The following is a 23,496-nucleotide window of genomic DNA, read 5'->3' on the forward strand; positions in this document are numbered from 1 at the left end:
CACAAAAGTAATTACTCTATATGTTTGCATGCTTCGCTGTAAATTAAAAAATTGATTACTTTGATATTTTGAGAAAAACTAAATTTAAATTTAGTAACTGTTATCCTAAAATGTCTTTTGAAAAACGAAACTTTGAGATACAGCTCAGCAAAAATTTTAGTCCAATCAGATTGAAGTAAAATGACATCTAATTTTATCTCACTTTTCGTACCTTCATTTTGCATCTTTCCTCACTAAAAAACATAGGTTAACCATTTCTTATGGATTATATGTTTCTTTCTACCTTTATTTTTCATTTTACATATATGTTACCGACTTTGAATAACACTTGGCTTATTTTATCTTGCAAAACGTCATGTTTGCGTTGAATTTGAAGGGGTTATCTTCCTCAAGTTTTCTGCAACGTTTTAATTTTACAACCCTCATTTTAACTGAAATTATATAACCGTTATTGTTATAAAGTGCCGTTTAACGCTAACATACACACACTTACATTATTCACTTAAATGTCAGAAAAGGGACATTTGTCAAAACACACAAAAGCATAATTTTAGTTGATGGTGTGCTTATAGGTAATTTATATTACTTATTATGGACCCAAGCAGTTATATGTATGCTTATAATGGTGTGATACATTAATAACATGTGTCTGTTTATCGAGCACTTGTTTATAACCATAGTTGCATGATATATAATGTGAGGAAGAGATGAAGACTCTGCTAACATACCCGATTCGTTCTGTAGAGTAAGCGATTTGAAAACGGCCAGAGTATGAGATGCATGACAAAATATATATGTTCAGGTATAAAATATATTTGCCGATGTTTTATTAACCTGGATATGAAAGTATGAAAAAGAAGTAATTATAATATAAAATACATTCCATTTTAATGCATATTTTGGCTGAGACAATGATGAACTATTGTACGTAATACTTTTTGAATGACACTCCTAAATATACAACAGATATACTGCAAGCCATTATATGAATTAACGTAGTGAAATTAATATATTTGATCATAATACTTTGTTGGGTCTTAATTTGATAGGAATATGCCTTAAACAAAGTAATGTCCTTCTTGTGTAGCATGTATTGGGATCAGAATAACATCTATCTTGACATTTAGTTAAGTATATATGATATAAATGTACCCATAGCTAATCTGTCATAAACATAATAGACTGCATGCACTTTAACTATCGAAAAGTGTTATTTCCACATAGGATGATCTAACTTAATGCAATATCTTGTAATTAGTATTTTAATCCGGATTTCGCACCTATACACTGATTGTTGCAGATATGAGAACTCCCCTCCCCAAATCACAGCCTTACATTTGACAGCTGGTGTTCCTCATTTTAATTATTCAACTTTTGGCATACGCTGCTAGAAGCCTCGTCTATTATTTGGGATGAAGTGTCACTTTAATACATATCAATTGTTTCATATTATATGTTTCACATGTTTTAATGGGGTTTTCCTTTGGCTATATACTTAATGTCAACATTTGCTATCCATTTACATATAACCTGACGATATATGAGACTAAATAACCATATGTCATCAGCTCTTTTCTGAAGGTTGGGACAATGCGGAAAATAGGATTAGTCGGATGCTTCCCAGTCTTATGAGAACATGTCCAATGTACCCGGAAAACGTACTCACAAATAATTATACTGCCATATTGGGAGATAGTATCTCAAAGACATTGATTTGGTCAGATATATCAACATCACTAATCGAATAGATAGAGACTCACTGGAACTTTTTCAGTTTACTGGGTCTTATTTTATGGTGTTTGACAATGAAATGCTGTTACATATTTGCTTTAAAACATAAACATGACGCTGGTTCCATCCCTAAGGCTAATTTAAGGGTGCTATTGTACATCCTTACAAATGGCTGAATAACTAACATTATTGCACTTGTCACTATTTCTTTAATGCGTATATTAATTTAAGCAAGTATATTGTAGTTGCTTCAAAAATCACTGTAATCGTATTTCTCTGCTCCTAGGCCTAATGTTATATAGCTAGATTTTAGGTTGATAATTATTCCGAATTTAAATTTTTTTAAAGTACAAGACTTGATGACCTTTTATAGAGTGAGAAGCAAAATTAATACCTGATTAATCATACAGTGTTTTTAATCCGCTATGTTTAAAAAATCAGGGTTACTTTAATTTGATTGGAAAGCATTAGCCTCGATGTGTAGACAAGAGTTTTAACCCCTTGACAGGGATTTCCTTTTCTTGGTGCAAACCCGAGCATAGATTTTCTTAGTCTTGCTCACCCATTTTCTTGGACTACATCCTCAGTATTACTCTGTATTGATTAAACATATCAAACGCTTTACATTCATCTTTTATCCACTTAGACCACGTATTTTAAAATATTGATAACATTTGATCAAGAGCAAATTAAAATGTTTTACCTATTATTGCCTCCAGAAAGGGTATAGATGATCTCGCTTGATCCATTCCTGTCTCTATCTGTGGCCTTAAATATATATATATATATATATATATATATATATATATATATATATATATATATATATATATATAATGGTACAGTACATTTCCATCCCTTTGCCTGCACATTCGTCAAAAAGTAATAAACATAATCAGGTTGTTTAAATTTCATACTTATGTATTCTTCAGATATGCAAATTTTCACATAGAAGTAGGTTACATTTTTATACATTGTCTAGGTTGCTAATGTCCGATTGTTTTAAGCACGGAATTATAATTCCCATTCCAAGTGATATGTATATGTTTATAATCAGAAGCCCAATGTGACTGGTGTATGCATGTGTATGTATGTATGTGACTTGACACATACATTGGTTACAGTTCAGTTACAAAATAGTTTTTCAACGTATCAATATATTCATGCACTCTTATTAGGGAAAGAAACAACTTACAAAAGTAATACTAATCAATGACTCTAAAAGTGGGAAACGATTTGAACTATTTCAAGGGTTAAATGACAGTAGATATCTACCAAAGAATTAATAAAATAGTGATAATGAAATATTCAAATAAAGTCTGTGACAATATAGGTAATATGCATGTGTCAGAATGGAGAAAACTTCATTTTTAAAAACCATAAGCAAAGAAGGGTGATACGCGTAAAATGTGTGCTATCCATATGTAGAATAAAATCAATTAAACCTTCAGAATACAGAAAAAGAATGAAACCTAAAACAACTGTACTACGTTTTGCATTAATTTTATTGCAAATGTGAATCTGGCAGTTGATTCGTTCGTTGCCAGAACTGATCAGTCTCTCCGACATTTTGAATGGCACGGCTATTGCATGACCTGAGACTACAATTTGGCTGGACATCCTGAAACGTAGACGGACTGGGGTACATAAGGTTGGTCTGAACGCACTGGCTGTAGTAAAAACCTTTATAGTACGTGACTGAGGTGGTAACTGACCAGGAAACAATATATATGAAGATCTTGTGGTGACACCTAGTCATGGTAGATTCTGGTTATACATAGTGACACGTTTATAATAGAACAGGCTGAAGTGCCTTATTTCGTCCCTATCAGGAGTCATTTCGTGTCGCTAGTAACGGTCATATGGCCTAGCTATTATGCATCCATCCCTAAATCAACTCGATATTGCGATCATCACTACTAAAGGCTGTAACAAGATTGAAGTTGCAGGTTCGAGGACTAACGCCTCATTCATATATGTCAATCTATAATCATACTTTCATGTAGATATCTTGTATTTCTAGACAGAAAGTCGGTGATTATAATGACATCATCTTCTTCATGTGTGTTTTTATTTTTCTTCTTTCTTTGAGTGATGACATTGTATTTATGGGGGCAAAGACTTGAATATATAGTTATAGAATTGAGCCTTTCTTTCTATATTAGTGGAACACGCCGCAAGAAAGTTTACTCAGACAGAAAGGTCAAGGAAATGTATGACTTTCTAGGTTGTACTTTCAAATAAGTATGCCCTCTCTGAACACTTCGATACCTTCATCAGATATGACGTCTATTATACACAAGTCAATATCAAATATATTGTTTTCGGATATTTTAGGTATTTACGCAATATTTATAACCTCTCTCTCTCTCTCTCTCTCTCTCTCTCATGGAATTCTCTTTTGTGTAGTAATGTACAATTTTTTCTATTTTCCAGTATTAGTGATTTTGATAATTTATTAAACAATATCTCATAATTCATCAAATGAAGACACCAAAATAGTATTTTTGTCTACAAATTATCTGACAACTAAAGTGACTAAGTAGTTAGACGTCCGCCTAGGGTGCTGAAAGTCGCAGGTTCGAACTCCGGCCCAGATCATACCTGAGACTTATAAAATGATCCTAGCAATAACCTCTGTTGGTGTTCAGCATTAAGAGCATAGTGTTAGTATTGGTCGGCCTGGTCTCGGGATAATGTGAGAATGGGTAGGACATGATGACACATGTCTGCGGCATGATGCCCGAGTGCACGACCACACTGTAGACATCGATGCGATATGACTCGGTTATTAAAGGTACGATGAAAATGCGATCAAACAGACACACATACACACGCACACACAAAAACATTTATGACCCCACCAACCCATTGTTATTTCGTAGCTGCTTTATAGCCAGCAGTGGGGTTCTGTCTATGTAAAATATACCTTGTAAGGTTTTGACAAAGTAGCATAATTATCCAACAAACATTAGTATATATTTTGATCCTTAACACGCCTCCTTATTGAATAACCATTATACAAATAGTAGAATGTAGCATTTAAGACTTTTTACTCTCCCATTACAAATTAATCAATTAATACTTTTCTCACTTTTCTTTATAATGACACGCATATTTAATCTTACCGTTACGTTAATAACCAATGTCCCGTTGTTAGATCCCTCTGGTATCTGTGCTTCGTATGTTTGACTGTCAAATTCTGGTGAGTACTCGTTTACGTTTTCAATCATAACAACGACTGTAGCCGTGTCAGTGTGGGTTTTGTTCAGCTCTTCCTGGGCAATGACCTATTTCATTACAAAGATGTATATTCTTATTATGTTTTGATAGTTTTCATTAAACAAAAACAAATTTGGGAACTTTTCAGGAAACTGGCATTGTCGTACATTTCCGTTCACAACATTATGGCGTAAATGCATCATTAATACATACTCATGGAGAAGGGTTTCATTCATCTATATCTTTATGCCTTTATTTGTTCTATATTTCATGCCATATGTTTCCTCTTATATATGACAAGGTGATATATAGCTCAGCGACTTTTGTATTGAATTTTGGAAAGATTAAAGAAGCAATGTTTACCAAAATGTCCAAACGTGTGCACCGTTTACAAGATTTGAAAGGCTGCCATTTATCAAACCAGATAAGTACTTAACCTTTCCACTCATCTGACCGTCAGGCTTACGGACAAGCTGATATAATGTGCATCTCGTGCCACAATCAGCTTGCGATTATTTAATTCGATATAAATTTGTTACCACTCATTATGACAGAATTAAGTAAGGCTATGACTTTCTTAATCGTATCTGATAAACACAATTTCCCGAGAACCATCATAACATTTCTGCCACATACAGGCATACATATACGTGATGCAAAAATAGATAACGCAACTGGACGTACTGCTGGACCTGTGTACGGTATGTATTTATAGGATCTACAATCACTAAGAAAATGTGCAGTGGCTTAAAATCTTAAAACGGTCATTCTTTAAATTAAAAAGTTAAAAATCAAAAGTCAATAATGTAGTTTAAATTACAATATTAACTGTATTATGAATATAGGAGCCTTGCATGTTATGTTGTGCAAAGTGCTGCACAACCTATCCTCGTAAACATTTTTTCTTTAGCTGCCATAATTTGCGTGAAAATCATACGTTCTTATATATATATATATATATATATATATATATATATTAGACTGGGTAGTTTCTGCGTCAGCAAGATTCACATGCATTTAATTTGTACGTAGTGTACACGCTGCAGACTTAGAGAGACTAGTCTTTTAAGTACCAGACTTGGATCAAATTTAGAAAAAATCAAAATAATGATCACATTTAACGACTTTTGATGCATTTTAAGTCGAAACGATGCTACTATGATGCATTTACAATCAAATGAGCACACGTTTTCGTCTATAGTTCTGCGTTCTTGCAAAACATTGGAGATGCTTTCCATAACACATTTTAACCAATAAACCATCTTAGATGTAATAGCAACTTCACTGTTTGTGCATTGTTAATGGTTGGATTAAAAATGGTATTATCAAATGCCTTTTAACTTTTTAATCTCAACATGGGTGGAGATTTAGCAAAGATCTGGTGTAATTTATTCGTTTTCTCGAACCACAAAGGATTTTATGCATGAGAATGCAAACGTTTCCTAAAATAGTATAACACTTTATTGTTGATTTTTGTATTAAAACAAAATAGAATCAGCGTATATGTCAGAAATTATCAGTGTTTCAAAGCTGACTTTGATGCTTCACATTTCTCATTATAAACGATAAACAGGAAAAGTGTCAAATCATCTTGATCTCTAAACCATTATCATGTAGCAAATACTGACAAAAATATTTGATTCACGTCACATTTGATCAACTATATCAAATGTCGGAGCAAACTCAGCTTCATTTAAGATTTTATGATGAATGCATATGGTACGGTTATCAGCGCATCCTTCTTCCCCCAAAATGAAGTGTTTGTGGTTGTAGAAAAAAAAACCCTAGATGTTAGGCTACTTAAACGCATTATCCAGTGTAACCGATTTAATTAGTTATCATCCACTTTAAATCAGTTTTCAAACTACCATGTAACCATGCGTCATTTTATTAAAACAAAAACCCAGGGCACTTCTTTCTATTAAACCTTTATCTGGAGCCGCTTTCCTTATCACAGCGTGAAAAGGAAAATCAAGATTCAGTTTAAGGCAACTTTATATTCGCCATAGGCCACTGAGTTTTTAAAACTTGGATCACTGGTCCTTCAAAGTTTAAGGCCTCTTATATACTTAACCGCTAACCTATATCTTGGGCGGCTGGTCTTCACAAAATACCACTACTGGCCTTGGTTATATGCCACCGATTTTAAATATTCTCAGAGAAAGTACAACCTCACTTTGGGACTTAATGGTGTTTTATGTTTTCAGTTAGTAGTAATGATATGCAATCACATAGATTTCATAGAAGCGAGATGCCTAGATTTTGTTAAAAGAATAAAAACATGGCGGATGGACACATGTTAGTTTGAAATCCTGTATAAATTTGTTGAAAGCTGCTTAACTGGTTTAAACTGAATGGTTCTTGTTATGCGACCTCACATCTATAATTTAAATATTACTTGGGCTAACTGGATAAACAAATGACTATTTACCTCGAGTATTTACCTCAACAATGAACGTTCTATGCAACTATGTTTCTTTATTCAATTCTTTCAATAATAACGGAGAGAGATTAGCCAATTCTAAGTCACACTGGTAGAATAACTTCAATATTAGCAAAACAAGACATGCTTACACATCTGTTCACACGAAATATATTAGAGTAAACAATGCCATTATTGGGGAAACAAACGTTTCATATGCTCAGTCGATACTCTCGAGCGAAAGCTTTCAGCAGTAAGAAACCAGTTTTGACCGTGGAAATCAGGAAACAATTTAATAATAACTTTAATAATGGAAATTGCAAGGGAGACAAATGAGAATGGTTGTTGAAACCAGATCAACATTAAATAAAGATTAGTGTTAATATATGTTTTAATTATAGGTTATAATGACGCTTCCTTTCATCATTAATTACAACGATTTAAATCTGTAACAAAACAGTGCCTTCTATAAGAATCCTCAGAGAACGATTCTTTGCCCTATGCTATTACCAGTGTAGTGAGCACAGCTTAACAAAGCTTGTTTTGCACATTAAATATAACTCCAAAGTATAGCGAATTGTATTAAGTCTCTGTTTAAAACAGTCAAGGAGAACTTGCACGTAAGTGAACATGCATGAACAGTCTTTTGCACCCTTACAATGATTCTTATACTCCTTCTTGAGAAGTACAGTCTGTTGTTTTATCGCCTGAAAATGGCAAGGACAAAACAAACGGATTGTGTGTAATAGAGAAGTAGAAAGCGTTTTCATTACTAACATCTTTGTATAATTCATTTATTTTATAACACATTAGCTCATTCCTTACTGCTGTATAAGATTAATCCCGGCTGGGATTAGTATACAGTATAACTGAGTGAGCTGTATTCATCAGCAGCGAAACTTTGTTTTCGCCTGACTACAATATTGTAGATTGTGTCAAAGTTATTTAGTGCATAATTTGATAATAGATAATATATCCTGTAAAACCGGTGTAAAATTTGGTAGCGTAGTCCGGCTCTAAATCTGTAAAAACAATATTTAGTATCTGGTCCAATAGTAATAGTAGTGTGAGATCCACTTTCTGTTGTGTTTCACAAATTAATGCAAACCGGAGGAATCGAAATGGATCAAGAGGAGGTACAAGCATGTCCAGGTGGATCCAAAATAAAACAATATTTCAGGACCATCATAGAAGAAACGAGAATGATAGTTAACCACCCGCCCGTGTCAAACCTTGGATTTTGAAGGGGCAGCCAGCACACCAAGGCAGAGCGAAGTATTAATGGCTCTACATTTCGCTGGAGTAGACATTGGAAAAATCGAGGCACTACAGAACGGAGGCCTCAACCAATATGTTCTATACCCTAAAGGGAACACAGCGCTACTAGAAGTAGAAGAAATGACAATTAAAGGGATAGTGGCAAAAATCAAAAGAACTGCGCCCTTTATCAGAAACTTCGAGCCGCGAGCAACGGAAGTAAACATCATGGGCCTGCCGCTAGAGGTCAGCAGTCAGGAACTACTCATGAAATTGGAGAAAAAAATTGGGGTCAAAGTGATAACACACAAGATGGCGACCATATGGGGTTTTGCCCCAATAAAATCAGGAAATAGACCGGTGTACGTGAGCCGGGAGGATGCTAGGAAAATACCTGTATTTTTCTACGTCCTCGGATTCAGATTGAAGACCTGGTACAGGGGCTGCGAGCAGGATAGACTCTGTCCCTTATGCCATCAGACTGGACATGGATCCAGAGACTGCCCAGGAGGCAATATACCAACAGGACCCCAAAACACAACATATGCAAGCAGAACAGCAGGGTATGCAGCCACGCAGCAGTCACAACAACAACAACAACAACAACAAAAACAGGTTGATGAAATACTTAACTTAATCAAACAGGTTAGAGAGGGAAACGGGAAGGAAGAAGAACCAATACAGACACTGCCCGACCTTGATATAACCAAAATTGAGGTGCATAAAACCTTGGATTGGGAGGGGTACTTAAGCCCCAACAAGACCAGTAGGGCTGAAACGCAATTGGAAGAAGAGGGCATACCGACGAAAAATAAGTTTGGAATCCTAGAACAAGAAACGAGCCAGCAGGAGGAGAGCACCCCACAACTAGCGTCAACACCACTGCCTAAAAGGGGTAGGAGAAAACGGAAAACAATATCACCACAAGAGAGATCCTCATCAAGAAAGAAACAGAGTAAAGAAGGGAGAAAAACCACGGAAATGGAGTTAAGGGAAGAGGAGACTGAACTAGGTAGCCAAAGTGAAGTAGAAGATGAAGATGAAGAAAACGGACAAAAAGACTCTGGAAATGGACAAGGCGAAACAGAATATGAGACCGGATCAGAAGACAATACGGAAACAAACCAAGAAAATATGGAATCGATCCCGACAAGCAACACAGAATCAAGCAACACCATGCAAGCAACAATTACAACAACAATAGAAAGTGAAAATACATTAATTTCGTCAGAGGGGGTGGTGAAACCAGTACCCCCCCCCCGACATTTCACAAATAAGTATTTAATCAAAAAACCAATAACAATTTGTAAAATAATAGAATCAAAAAGCAACACCCTGGAAAGAGACAGGAATGGAGGGAAAAACTTACAGCTTCTGTCTATTAATATAAATGGTATAAATAAGGAAAAAGTCTTTAAATTTCCGAAAGATCTAAATTATGATGTATTGCTTATACAAGAGACACATAATGGTTTTAAAGATAATATAAAAAATAACAATAGAAAGTCACCTGAACGGAATTCTACTAATTAGTGATTACGAACACACAGATGTTAAAAGAGTGGTGGCAGTTTTAATTAAAAATTAAAGAGGCTTGTCATGGGATAGAATAGAAGTAGATAGGTTTTTTAAAGGTAGGATGATACACATTATAATTGAGGAAATGCACATAATTAATATATACATGCCAGCTAACAGGGAACAAAAGAAAATTTTCTTAGATCATTTAAATAAATATATAGAGAAATATGCAACAGGAAATATTATTATGGGGGCGATTTTAACTGGATGGGAGAAAATATAGATAGGGAGGGAGATCTAGCACCAAACGATATTAGGATTAAACCGGATATGGATTTTTTTAGTAAAAAATATAAATTAACGGATGTTTACAGAGTACAAAACTTATTAAGGAAACAATATACTTTTGAATATAAAATGAATAAAGGAAGCCGCTTGGATAAATTTTACTGCAACAACTATGATAAAAATGTACACAAAGAAACTAATATTACTGATTTTAAAATATCTGATCATAAACTTATAAATATGACTGTAACATTTAAAAATAGAATAAAATGGGGGCAAGGAAGATGGATGATAAATAATTCGATTTTAAAAGATACAGAGTTTATACAAAGTGTCAAGAAAGAGGTAGAAAAATTTAAGAATAGGGAAAACGTAGATATAATACTAGAATGGGAAAAACTAAAAGTCTAATTTAAAAAACTAGCGATAGAACACTGTAATATAAAAAGTAGGAAACTGAAAATAGAAAGGGAAGCGATCAGATACCAACTACAAAAAACAAATACTAAGGATATCGAGACCAATTTAAAAAACAGATTGGAAGAAATAAATAAAATAGAAAGTAGGGGTAGAGAAATTAGGGCAGGGAAATATACGGGGATATATAAAAAAGCAGAGGGATTGTATAAAAGAGAGGAGAAAAGAATGGGGGGAGATAAATTTATGGATAAAATTAAAATCAACACAACAACAACAACAACAACAACAATAACGGAAAGAGAGGCAGTAATGAATCATATTAAAAACTATTATGCCACACTATATACGTCACAAAAAATATCGGAGAATGAAATTGATGATTACCTAGTAAAAATACCATGTGACAAAATTAATAATGACTTTAAACAAATATGTGATGAATTTATCTCACAAGAAGAAATTTTAGATAGTATAAACACAATGAATAAGGGAAAATCTCCAGGAGAGATGGACTCTCTGCAGAATTCTATATGACATTTTGCGGAGAGTTGTTGCCCATTCTCGAATGGTTATATAATAATATCTTTTTAAGAAACAAGGAAATGTCGGAAACAATGAAAGAAGGGGTCATCATTTTAATCTATAAAGGGAAAGGGGATAGGGAAGAACTTAAAAACTGGAGGCCCATCTCCCTCCTTAACACGGATTACAAAATATTGAGTAGGATTTTGAGCAATAGACTTAAAAAGGGGATAGGAGAAATAATCAATGTAAACCAAACGTGTGGGCCAAAAAATAGGGACATACAAAGTAACATATTAAGTATAACTGCAATTATAGACTATATACAAAATAAGGGACAGAAAGCTGCTATGGTACTTGTTGATCAGGAAAAAGCCTTTGATAGAATTGAGCATAACTATATACAGAAAGTCCTGGAAAAACTTGGTTTCGGAGAACCTTTCTGGAAATGGACAAAAATATTATATAATAACATAACTTCAAGAGTTCAAAATAACGGAGCAATGACAGAACAATTTGACATTAAATGATCAGTGCGGCAAGGGTGCCCACTATCAATGCTATTATAAGTAATAGCAATTGAAATGCTTAGAATCAGTGTAAAACTAAACAAAGAAATTAAAGGTATAAAAGTTCCAAATATCAAAGAGGAAGTGAAAATGCTACAACATGCAGACGATTGCACTAACTTTTTAGAAGATCCGAAATCCTTTGAGAACCTTATAAAGGAATATGAAAAATTCGGAAGAGCATCGGGGTCCAAAATAAATCATGATAAAACGGAAATATTAGAGATAGGTAACTGGCGTGGTAGGCATTCAAGCATACCAGCCCATGTATTCAAAGATACTGTTAAAGCACTCGGGGTGTGCTTTGGCAAAAACGAAGAGAAGGATAACTGTAAAAAAAAATGGAAAGTGAGATAAAACGGAATGTCGATATCTGGGCACTTACGCCGTTATGTTTAATGGAACGGGCCCAAGTGGCCAAAACATATATGTATGTAAATCTAAGTTATATAATGAAGGCCACCAACATGAGTAACATAATATTGAATAACATAAATAAACTTATAATTAAATATATATGGGATTTTAAACTACATTATGTAATAAAAGAAACTTTGTACAAAGCAAAAGAATTGGGGGGAATAGGGATACCAAGTCCAATAATTTTAAAAATTACCAATATTTTAAATAGATTTAAACGACTGAGTGACGATCCTAAATTACCATGGGAAGGGATTTATATATATTGGTTTGGTTTCGTTTTGCGGAACAGGGAGGGGATATATAAAAATAATAACATGACGAAATTACTGGAAACACCTAGAAAGTTTTAAAGTATAGAGGAATTATTAATGAAGTATAGGGATAAAAAAGAATTTTGGGACTTAGACGAAAAACTCTCATATAAATGGATTCGGAATGACATAATCAAAAATATACAATGTAAAGTTGAACGGGAGAATTTATACGTTAACTGGAAAAAGGCATGGGGGCACTGGTCACAATTAGGATCTTTAAAAATACAAAGCCTCGCCTTCAAATACATGCATGATGCGTGGTTGACAGGAGAGGTTGCAGCGAGACGGCATATGGTCAGAGCACCGCCAAAATGTCCGCTGTGTAAAATAGGCACTTTTAATAAAAAAACATGTAATGTTAAATTGTAGGGAAACACAGAACGATAGAAAAATTATAATTGATGAAATTAATATAAACAGCAATTTTAAACCACAATGTCTACTATATCTTGATGGTGATTTTAGCAAACCAACCCTATACAAAATTTCAAGTTTTATTGTCAATAATATTAAAAAGTGTGGCCCAATTAAATTTTAACTTAGGAAATACCTCAAGAGGGAAAGTACAGATAATGATGCCATGGGGCTATGTCACATGGCGCTACGCGAAGTGAACAGGCCCATGGCAGAATCTGGAAAGGAACCCCTCTTGAAAATATTTTAAACTGATTATCTATCCTTTCTATCACTAACTTCAACAAATATTCTTGTGAATTGAAATTGGAATTTAAATTTAAATTTATTTTAAACTTTAAAAAAAAGAAAAAATGTATGCAATCAGAATTTCGGATTGCAACTCAAATCCAATTAAATCTAAATTTAAGTTTATTTTTTTTTTTTTTTTTTTTTACTATTGGACCAATTTAGGAATATTTATAATTAAAAGATAGACCAGCTCCATGGGGGAGAAGCATAATAATTAAAAAAAATGTGAACCCTTCCTGGAGCTCAGTCTAATCTTATTAAGAAAGGTGATTTAACACATTCATAAGAATCAATAAGATTCAAAAATTAAGGGGACATCACCGTTCTTCCAAATTCATAAAAGTATAATAACGAACTTCCGTTGTATATGAACACGGAATATAATAGGAAAACTTATACACTACAAGAATTTGATCCAACAAGCTATCCCAACAAAATCACAATATAGCATGCTTAACCCATAACACAAACATATAACAAACATGGGATGTAGGAGACCCTAGCAAGGTCACAGGAAAAACAAACTAGGGGAAGTTAAACCGAGAGGATAAGTGAGATCACTCTCGGAGACACTCCCCTATAGATACACTAGGGATTGGAAAAATACCCGAACTCCTAATTCACGTTATAAAAACGATGAAATAATACATTACAACAAACCTGGGGGAACACAAAAACACATAAATAATTAATGTAATTAGGAGGGGGGGGGCATCTGTCTGGTGCCCCAAAAAGAAAAAAAAAATTACAATGAGGAAAACATAATCCCAGCTATTAAGTCCTGTACTCATCGCAGCATTGAGATACTACAGTGATTTTCACAAGATTCAGGAACATATTACAAACAGTTATGATTGACACAGTATTAAATTAATGAAGTTTGGTGTGACCAATTATTTTATTTTTTTTTTCTAACTTTTTGTTATAAAACTACCATTCAGGTCTATGTTGCTTTTTTCATACAAGACAAGCAATTTTGGGGTAATTAATAACAATTACCATTTACCAATTGCGTACGCTACATCTAAAATATTTAAATCTTTTAAATTTACTTGTACTGAAATATAACTATGTACTTGAACACGTATACTTTAAGCAAAACATGTGTGGTTATTCCTTCAAAGTGCTTGTTTGTTAACAGTCCATGGCAAACATCTTTAAAAATAGGGCAGTCATTCATCTCCATGTAAAATGCTTTTAAATTACAAACACAAACGCCAGAACGTTTAACATGAACATATGTACGAGGTTGACTAATTTGGATTTTATGTCTTGACTTTGAATTACCTAGAGTGGTTTGATATTGTAATTAATGGATAATACGTTCACGAGCTAAAGGAAACAGATATTCATGATGATCATGTAACAATATTTCTACTTTTGCCTCAGTTCTTGGGAAATCACGTCAAAAGTAAGTCAGTAATGGTCTAGTGTGAATCCAAGACTTCAGTGATTATATAATCTCATCCTGGTAATCTCACATTATAGGATGGAGTGTGTGTTAGATTTCGCCTCATAAAGTCTGTAATAGCTTCTTTAAAAGGATGTAATCAATATACATCAAAACATTCCACGTTCTGGTCTTTGGGGAAGTTCCTGGTTGATAACACTCGTCCAAAGCTCGAAAGTCGTTAGGTTTTCGATGGGGAAGTTCATCTTTAGTAGAAAAATGTAATCCAGCGTGATGTGTGCGAATTGTTGGTTAGGAGATAATTAAGTTCGCAGGTGGTCAAAGGCAAATTAAAGGGTGTGTATGGTGGGTGTGGCTTTTTCTCTCCCATAAATTCATCATAGTATGAGCGATAAGCGACTGATACGTTTAAAAAATGAAGTTTGATTTACATTTGAATGGCTATAATATGCCCCAGTATCGCTCCAAATGCAGACGCGTCCGAGGATTTCACAACATGGACCGCTATGGTGTTTTGTCCCGAAGACTCCTCGCCTACTCGTGTACACAACACCTCGCTCGCTCGTAACGACATTTCAGAATCCTCCACTGGTATGCATTTTTTATTTTTCAAACGTAGCTATAAAAATGATTTCACACTTTACTTTTCCTTTGGAATGGTCTGTTTGGTAAGCCGAAGACTGGGAAGGAACAAATACACTGCTGCGAGTAAATTTCGATGCTTTTCGAGATCTTCTCTTCTGTGATGATTTAAATATGTCGTCCAAATAACCTCCCGTAATTTTCTTCTTGACTAATCTTCAAAACATTGGTGTTGTTTTTTACTGTGACAATATATTTGACTACCACAAAACTGTTTTCTGGTCAAGAGCATGATTCTTTTAGCTAAGTGGTGAACAAACATCGTAAGAACACTGCTGTTTTTTCTCTGCCTGAACTACTATCCATTTGAAATGGTATCAGTGACTATCGTTGTTATCATTCTGGATAGAAGCATCATCCGTATGTATGCCCATGGTTTCAAGTTCCATTCATTAATAATCTATGCTAAGTTTTATCAGGCTGTTTATTTTAAGGATATTATTGAATCCTGTATAAAAAAAATTTTTGACTGTGTTCTCAAGTCAACAACCCCCACCTCCGCCTGGGGTAAATCCACGCATAAAATACACTCTTGCGTAATCGACGTACTATTTGTCATGGGTGTTATTGGTCCATACTTATTATGTGGCTTCGAACAGACTAAAGTAAGATTGTAAGTAATTCTGTTGGGATACTTTAAATTTAAAACGTCTGTGGAACAATATATAGAAGGCTCGGGCCACTTCTATTTCAGCAGTATAGAAGTGTTGGAATCGGTTATGATCAATAATTCTGTTGATAACAGCATTGCTTACGATAACAATAAACAAAGCATTTAGGGAGCTGACCCTGGAATACATGATCTTCTATCTTGGATTTGAGACCAGAGACAACGGTGAAGACTTTGATTTTCACTCAAAGTATGCGATACATGGCAGTATTTCTGGTCAAAGACTGATTGATTTCATTTTCTACTTTAGCTAAAACTTCCATGCTGTACACAGTGTATTGCTTATTTTATGTTTGATTTGTATTTCTTGAGATCACTTAGCAAATGGATCACGGTACTAATTCGATTCAGTCGCAGACGTACATCCACACTATTCAACAAATACTTGTCTTGTAATCATATGTCTAGCTGTAAACGATCCGTTATGACCAGATTACGCCTTTGTCTGATTTTCTTTTTTTAGTCGTCAAATCCTTTATTGTCAGTATAGTTATTCTCTGTGAACTCTGTTAATAATTGCACCAGAGGTGTCAGGTTGCCACATCTCAGACGCATCGAGCTGTATGCTTTTCTTTATCCGTAAGTCAGGAGATTAGGTAAGCTCGCTATTGTTACGTGTTTAGGCTCGAATAAACAGTAACACAGAAAGAGTGAAAACAACAAGCTTTTTAAAATTTAACAAATGATTTATTTTCCTGGAAAATTCTGTAAAAATGAAAAAAGGAGAACTTACAGTTTCAAGAATCAAATCCAAAAATAATCTAAGAATAATCCACTTATTAAATTACAAAAACCCTAGTAATAAATGTTCTAATAATTTCAAATTCGAATCCTGAGGGAAAATCCAAGATGGATGACGATGACGTATGCTGTAGTCAGTACTGTGCTTATCTACATTTTTTTGTAGAAATACAAATAATGGCACTCCGGTATTGGAAATGCAAATTAAACTTGTAAACAATGTCTTTCCAAAATATGGGTGAGCACTCTTCAAATATTTCCAGAGAATACAGAATTAATCCTTTTGAAATCCAAATGATCTGAAGATAATTAACTCAAAATCTGGCAACAACAAAGAAAACAACTTGATACCAAGTGCAAAAGCCCGAAAACTTAGAAATCTCTCTCTATACATCTCTTTTAAAACTAACAAATGCGTAGTTATGGAAAAAACAGAATTGCGAAATCAAAGCGGGGGGAGTCACGTGATCATGTTTATATTACCTACACAGAATATGGCCTTGACTAGACCAATAAGGTTCACTAAAATAAAAAATAAAAAAGTTGTTTACATCTTAAAACATGTAGGCCCATCATGACCATGGGAACAACCAATCATTTTAAAATAAAATAGAACTTTGTTTACTAATTTTGAATCAAGGTCAACATTTAGATCAACACCTGGTGTTTATAAACTAACAGTCAAGGTCAAACAATTTTCTGAAATAGTATCATCTCTAGTGAATAAATTTCCATTACAATAGCATGTAAGAAAAATATTTAAAAAAATATTTAAAACTGACAAACAAACAATTAAATTATAATAAATATATATTAAATCAGATATACGTAACACTGTAATGGTAAATGGTCATGCCACTGTTGATTTTTTTGTTGTCAAGGTACATATCTGCTTAACTGAACAACGAATACATGAAAATATTGGAATCACCCTGGAATCGAGGCCTTGTAAGGTAATGTCAGCTTTGAAGACTTTTGCATTCAAGTACAAGCGGCTGTTATTTAGATCACTGTAATCTTACCTCGGCGCGTAGCTAGACCGTATTTCGTCATCGCAATTATAGAATGACGAAGGCATTCCCCTCGTCGAGTAGCTTACAGAAAGGAAAGTGGTTGTGCATATTCAATGTACACACTGATCATGAAATGATGGGGTGAATTTTCTCATATCAAAGTTAACTGCAAATTATTTATTTAAAATAAATCGTTTGAAATGATTTTTTTATGAAAACGTTCGTACGCAGTAGTGTTTCTGCGTATAGGCAGCTACGCGCCGGTCGGTTAGTCCTTTGATTTCAAAATAATTGGAGCTGATGTGGTTAGAGATGACATGGGAGTCAATTCTACCCACTGGGAATGTGCATCGTTATCACCATAATGAGCATGGCGAAGAGATCGACCTCTCTCCTGTATTATGTATATCCATACAATAGTTTAATGGTTATATGAATAATTGTATGACTGACGGACACGTTGCTATGATACTACAATTAAAACTTTAGTTCAGAAAAGGGTGTAAAGAGGTATCTGGACTGAATCTGCTGATAATAAATGAATGCAAACAACCGATATCAGTCAACATCACTGTTTATTGTTTGCGTGCTTGTTTTGCGCACGTCGCTGAAGCAGACGAATTTTACTTACGATTATTTCTATTCTTTGTCTTTGCTCATAATCAAGAAGTGAGTTGTTATTAACCCTGATGGTTACAACTCCTTCCTTAAAAATTGTGGTTGGAACCGCTTCAAACGTTTCGCAATCCATTTTATGGTCGCATTTCAATGTTATTTTAAATTGGCTGTTGGAGCCCTGAAAATAAGCAAAGAAGCAAGTCAACAGATTCATCACATTTCAGGCACGTTCTTTTCATTTGCTTTGATAGAAAGTCATACTTAATAGACATACATTTTGAACACAGTATATATGCAAGTATATCCGTTGTTATTTCTAATATATTAGATAAGTATACATATCTGCTACACACCAATGAAAATATCCGATGTTCATATTCTCATAAATAATATTTAGGTAAACACAATCGATATAATATTATCTGTTTTGTACCTGTGTGTAACTTTTAATAACTCAACTACAACACTCACTACCATAATAACAAATACCCGCTGACAGAAAATTAATACTGATTGCAATTTGAAGCACGTTAAACATATTTTGAGAACATTATGTAAGATAATTCTCTTAGAGTCCGGATATAAATTTCCTTGTACCACTTCTTTCGTTTTGAAAAAAATCACTCATTATGTATGCCCCGTTTAACAAAATCAAATGAATGTATTATTTAATTTGGTCAGCTAAATACTCAACATATGAGTATGAAGGTTGTTGTAGATTAGTGCAATTTAGGTCTCGTATTTTATGTCATTAAGGTATTCAGCGAATTAGTTTAATTAAAATACCTTTTTTGTTTAATAGCGTAGCGGTTGCTCATGGTAATACACCTCAGCCGAGCAAGGACCTCGATATTATATGAGTATGGTCATAATTCGCAATATACCAACTAAATTTTTATGTCATCTTTTTAACAGTATTATGATTAGGAAACACCGTGCCAATTGATCAATATATGTTTATTTTTATATTTTTGTCTGTATCATTCTCTCTCACTTACCTGGTCTTTGTCATGAACTTCAATTCTGGTCTCTCCTTCAAGTAAAAGTGGAGTATTTTTACCCGCGTTCTCTTGAATACTTGCATTGTACAACGTCGTAGCAAACTGTGGCGGGTTGTTATTTATATCTATTATGGTGAGAGTTACAGTAGTGTTAGATTCAGTAGCTCCATGCTGATTATTGTAGTGCATATCTTCCTTAGCCTAGAATTTAAAGGGACTATGCTGATATAATTATATCATTCCAACGTTTTTATTAAAATATGATGAAGGTATTTCTTGCGTTTTGCTTAACTCCTTTATTCCATTCGCATCTGATTCAACAATTCTGTATACTTTTGTCCTAGTTTTCCAACTAAATATATTATGAATTGATTTTATTATATGTTGTATTTCTATCTCATACTATTTAATTTCTGACCGTGATATGAATTGATCAACAAATATGCATATTACACTGCTTATGCATTTATCAATTCAAATAAGTAGGTTACACTAATTAAGTTAAAATAACCAGAAACTTTCATTTTTAATAGTTTCTCGTCAACATTGTTATCATTGTCAATCAAAAGTCTGTATTAAGTACAATTGATTCTTGCAATTGTATCTTGAGGAACAAGACAGAAAATATATTATCTACAACATCTCTCCACACCAACTTCCCACCCAGCCTCTATTTCAATTGTCACACAAAAATTAAAATGCACATCACGCCCATAATATCCTTCCATTGACTAAACTTAACTGTCACCAAGAGTTCTAGAGACACTTTAAGAAGGAAAACTTTTAAAACAGAGTAAAAATCGGAATATCCTAAATGATCATCTTCGAATCACAAAGTAAATGTTCTGACGATTAACATATATTCTTATATCTGCAAGGTTTTGATCGAAAATAAAATATCATGCAAACAATTGAACAGCAATATTCGGACATTGTTCGATCGGTACCTTAATAGCGATGGTACAAATACCAAATGTATTTTGCACGTCCAATTCTCCCCAATCTAAATTTCCAGACAATGTGACATCACCAGTCGAACTATTTATTTTAAATAAATCTTCACAAAAACAACTGCCCTTAGTATTGTTTGAGCACTTGCTGTCTAAAAGAGAAAAGAAATGCATATCATTTAAAAACTGCCATTAAAGTGATATCAGTTATGATGCATACGTTTCCATTATTGTTTAGCATTGGCTTATCATTGATTTATTCGAATATATTGATGTCTATCTTATATCCAAATACAATTAAGCACGTTCCATAACTATCAAATAATTTTCGACTTAGAAGCTATGCTGCAGCTGCAGTATTCGATAAATGGAATATATTTAGGGTCAAGTTTTGAGATATTTTACTAACTTCGCTCTCGCTAGTTATGTCTCCATTTTAAAGTTATCAAATCGATTGGATCCGATCATAACGCATTTACCGCCGATATAGTTAGTAATTCTATATGAGATAAAACTATGTACATCTTGTAAAGAATAGGTCATATAAAGTTACAGGAAAATGTATGAAACGTTTGTTGTCGCTATGCAATTTAACACTCACCTTTAACAATCAAATATTGAACACTATTTGGAATCCCTCTGTCTCCGTCTAGCGCTCTGACTTGAAATACAAGTTGATGCTGCAAATCATTGAAAAACATTTCAATATTCCTTTGGTATATGAGTATTATAGTGTGGCACTAGCGGGCATAAGGGTGGAACCTTGTTCACAAAGGGTAAAAAGATTTTGTGTATAAAGGGAATTTAACATTAGGACGTTATGTTTATATTGGTGAGACAAGATGAAATGTATAAAATGTATATATAGGTTGCTCACGATGAGGCTGTGTTGCTAGAAATGTAACGTTGTAACATTTTGAGTCTCTTCGGCGTGAAATTTAATACATGGAGCTTGTATCAACGCTATTTGAAATTTGATGCGCTCACTTAAACATTTAAAACTATGTTACAGACATGTTTGCAATACAAAATCCAACGTAAATCTATATAGCTTCTTATATCGGTTTGGGTGACAAATCTACCAGATATACCGTCAGTCGATTGTGACTTTGCGGAAATATATATATATATATATATATATATATATATATATATATATATATATATATATATATATATATATATATATATATATATATATATATATATATATATATATATATATATATATATATATATTCATTCCACAGTCTAATAAATGCTACCATTATGCTTGCATACATTAACATACATTTTTTTAAACCCAAGGCCAGCGAACTCGTTACAGAGTGTATCGTACTAAGAATGAAACTACGACCTAGGTTAGAGCAGATTTTAACCTTTTTTCATCTTACATGGTAAGATTTCTGGTCCTGTTGCAGCATATTATTTAGACAGAATGTAAAGTGTGTATCCTATTTGCTTGCTTAGTAAATATATGTGCTGAAACTGTGTTGATCACTTTATGGGTAGATGTATCTCTTCAGCAGCATGTGTGTGTCCCAACATGATGAATTACATTTATATCTATCTCTAAAATTACAGAGTGACTATTTAAGTTTCGACTTAAAAACTAACAGTATGCCCAAGTGGTGCATTGTACACGTTGGATATAATTTTGTGCCGAATCAAACATTGAGACACAGAGTAAGAGACAGAAGAGTTCAACATTCTGTGCACAAAAACTAGCCGACATAGTTTATTCTAAATCAACATTTTAATAAGCCCCAAATTCCAGCCACAACGAAAATAAATAAAGTAGGGCAAAGGGCAAGGAAACGATGGCTGACGTACCTGGGTAAGTAGCTATATATATATATATATATATATATATATATATATATATATATATATATATATATATATATATATATATATATATATATATATATATATATATATATATATATATATATATATATATATATATATATCACTCTTGAATAGAAGAGATTTTAGTCATATATAATCTTAATTTCACACTTGGCTGTGTGACTGAGTCTGAGAAAACAAATTAACATCGAGAAGGGCTGTTGAGGAGAAAGGACCGACGAACATTCCAAGTAGCTATTATGAGTTTTGCCAGAGGCTCAAAGTACACAGACTATCAAGAAGAACTGCGTTAAAACTCTGCACTTGATGCTGTCAAAACCTTTTCTGGCCCAACTCAATATAGTGAGCTAAAGACTCTAACACTAATGCTATTCAAGAAGTATTTAATATTTACTTAATACCCGTGAAAAAAGTTACCATGCAGGAGGACGTTACAGTTGGAAATTGCTGAACAATATTTCCTGGAAGGAAGGTTTTGATACCCATCTTCCTGGGAGATTTTGATTCACATTTCCGTTAAAGTACTTATTTAATGGTATTAAAAGTAGTATGCCATTTTTATATATTAATACGTACGGTATAATTCCCTTCATTTAAAGTTGCCATGTATGGTAGTCCTTCGAAGAAAGGGGGTTGATCTTGAACGTCCTTGACCTTTATGGTTAGATCCGCTGCAATTGCACTTAGATTACAAGGATCCTAAATAAATGAAAAGATAAAATGTTCGCAATGCATAGTGCGTGCGCTCTGCATATGACTTCGTGAGAGTGAGAACATTACGTAGGGCTTATCTTTCATGTGAATATATAGTCAAATACGTTGCAAAGTTACTACGATTTGAATATCAGACTGTGACATTTTTTTAATGGACTCTTTCTCACAGGAGGATTGTTATTTAATAGTCATATGACAGAACAAAGTATAATTATTCGATTATCATATCTTCATGATTTCCTATCTGCACTGACATCCTGAAGACCTCAGAGGAACGATGATCATTTAACGACTCTATTGTCTTCTCTTCCTGTCACTTTAGTGTTATTTCTTAATTTCACTTAAAATCGGAGTTCAGTCTCGTACGTTCTAAATACAAGAATGGGGGCGTTGGTGACACACATGATAAGGCGTTGGACTCGTGCTGTGAATTTGCGGGTTCGATTTCCGAAAACGGATCACCTCGAATC

At 33.8% G+C, this 23,496-nt stretch overlaps 1 protein-coding gene across 1 annotated transcript in view; it reads right to left on the reverse strand.

The window, feature by feature from the left end:
• The window catches only part of LOC149771298 (cadherin-related family member 2-like), an 83,333-nt gene that overhangs the window by 38,890 nt on the left and 20,947 nt on the right, over nucleotides 1-23,496 (reverse strand). The window contains exons 10-16 of the mRNA XM_089948651.1: nucleotides 22,889-23,011; nucleotides 21,042-21,120; nucleotides 20,438-20,592; nucleotides 19,488-19,691; nucleotides 18,503-18,667; nucleotides 4,860-5,021; nucleotides 2,435-2,499 (exon numbers count right to left, since the gene is read on the reverse strand). Of these exons, the coding sequence (XP_089804777.1) occupies nucleotides 2,435-2,499; nucleotides 4,860-5,021; nucleotides 18,503-18,667; nucleotides 19,488-19,691; nucleotides 20,438-20,592; nucleotides 21,042-21,120; nucleotides 22,889-23,011 (953 nt within the window). The remainder of the gene's footprint in view (nucleotides 1-2,434; nucleotides 2,500-4,859; nucleotides 5,022-18,502; nucleotides 18,668-19,487; nucleotides 19,692-20,437; nucleotides 20,593-21,041; nucleotides 21,121-22,888; nucleotides 23,012-23,496) is intronic.

Source organism: Sinohyriopsis cumingii, unplaced genomic scaffold (assembly GCF_028554795.1).
Source record: "Sinohyriopsis cumingii isolate HCF-2022 unplaced genomic scaffold, ASM2855479v2 utg001976l, whole genome shotgun sequence".
NCBI classification, from domain to species: Eukaryota; Metazoa; Mollusca; class Bivalvia; order Unionida; family Unionidae; genus Sinohyriopsis; species Sinohyriopsis cumingii.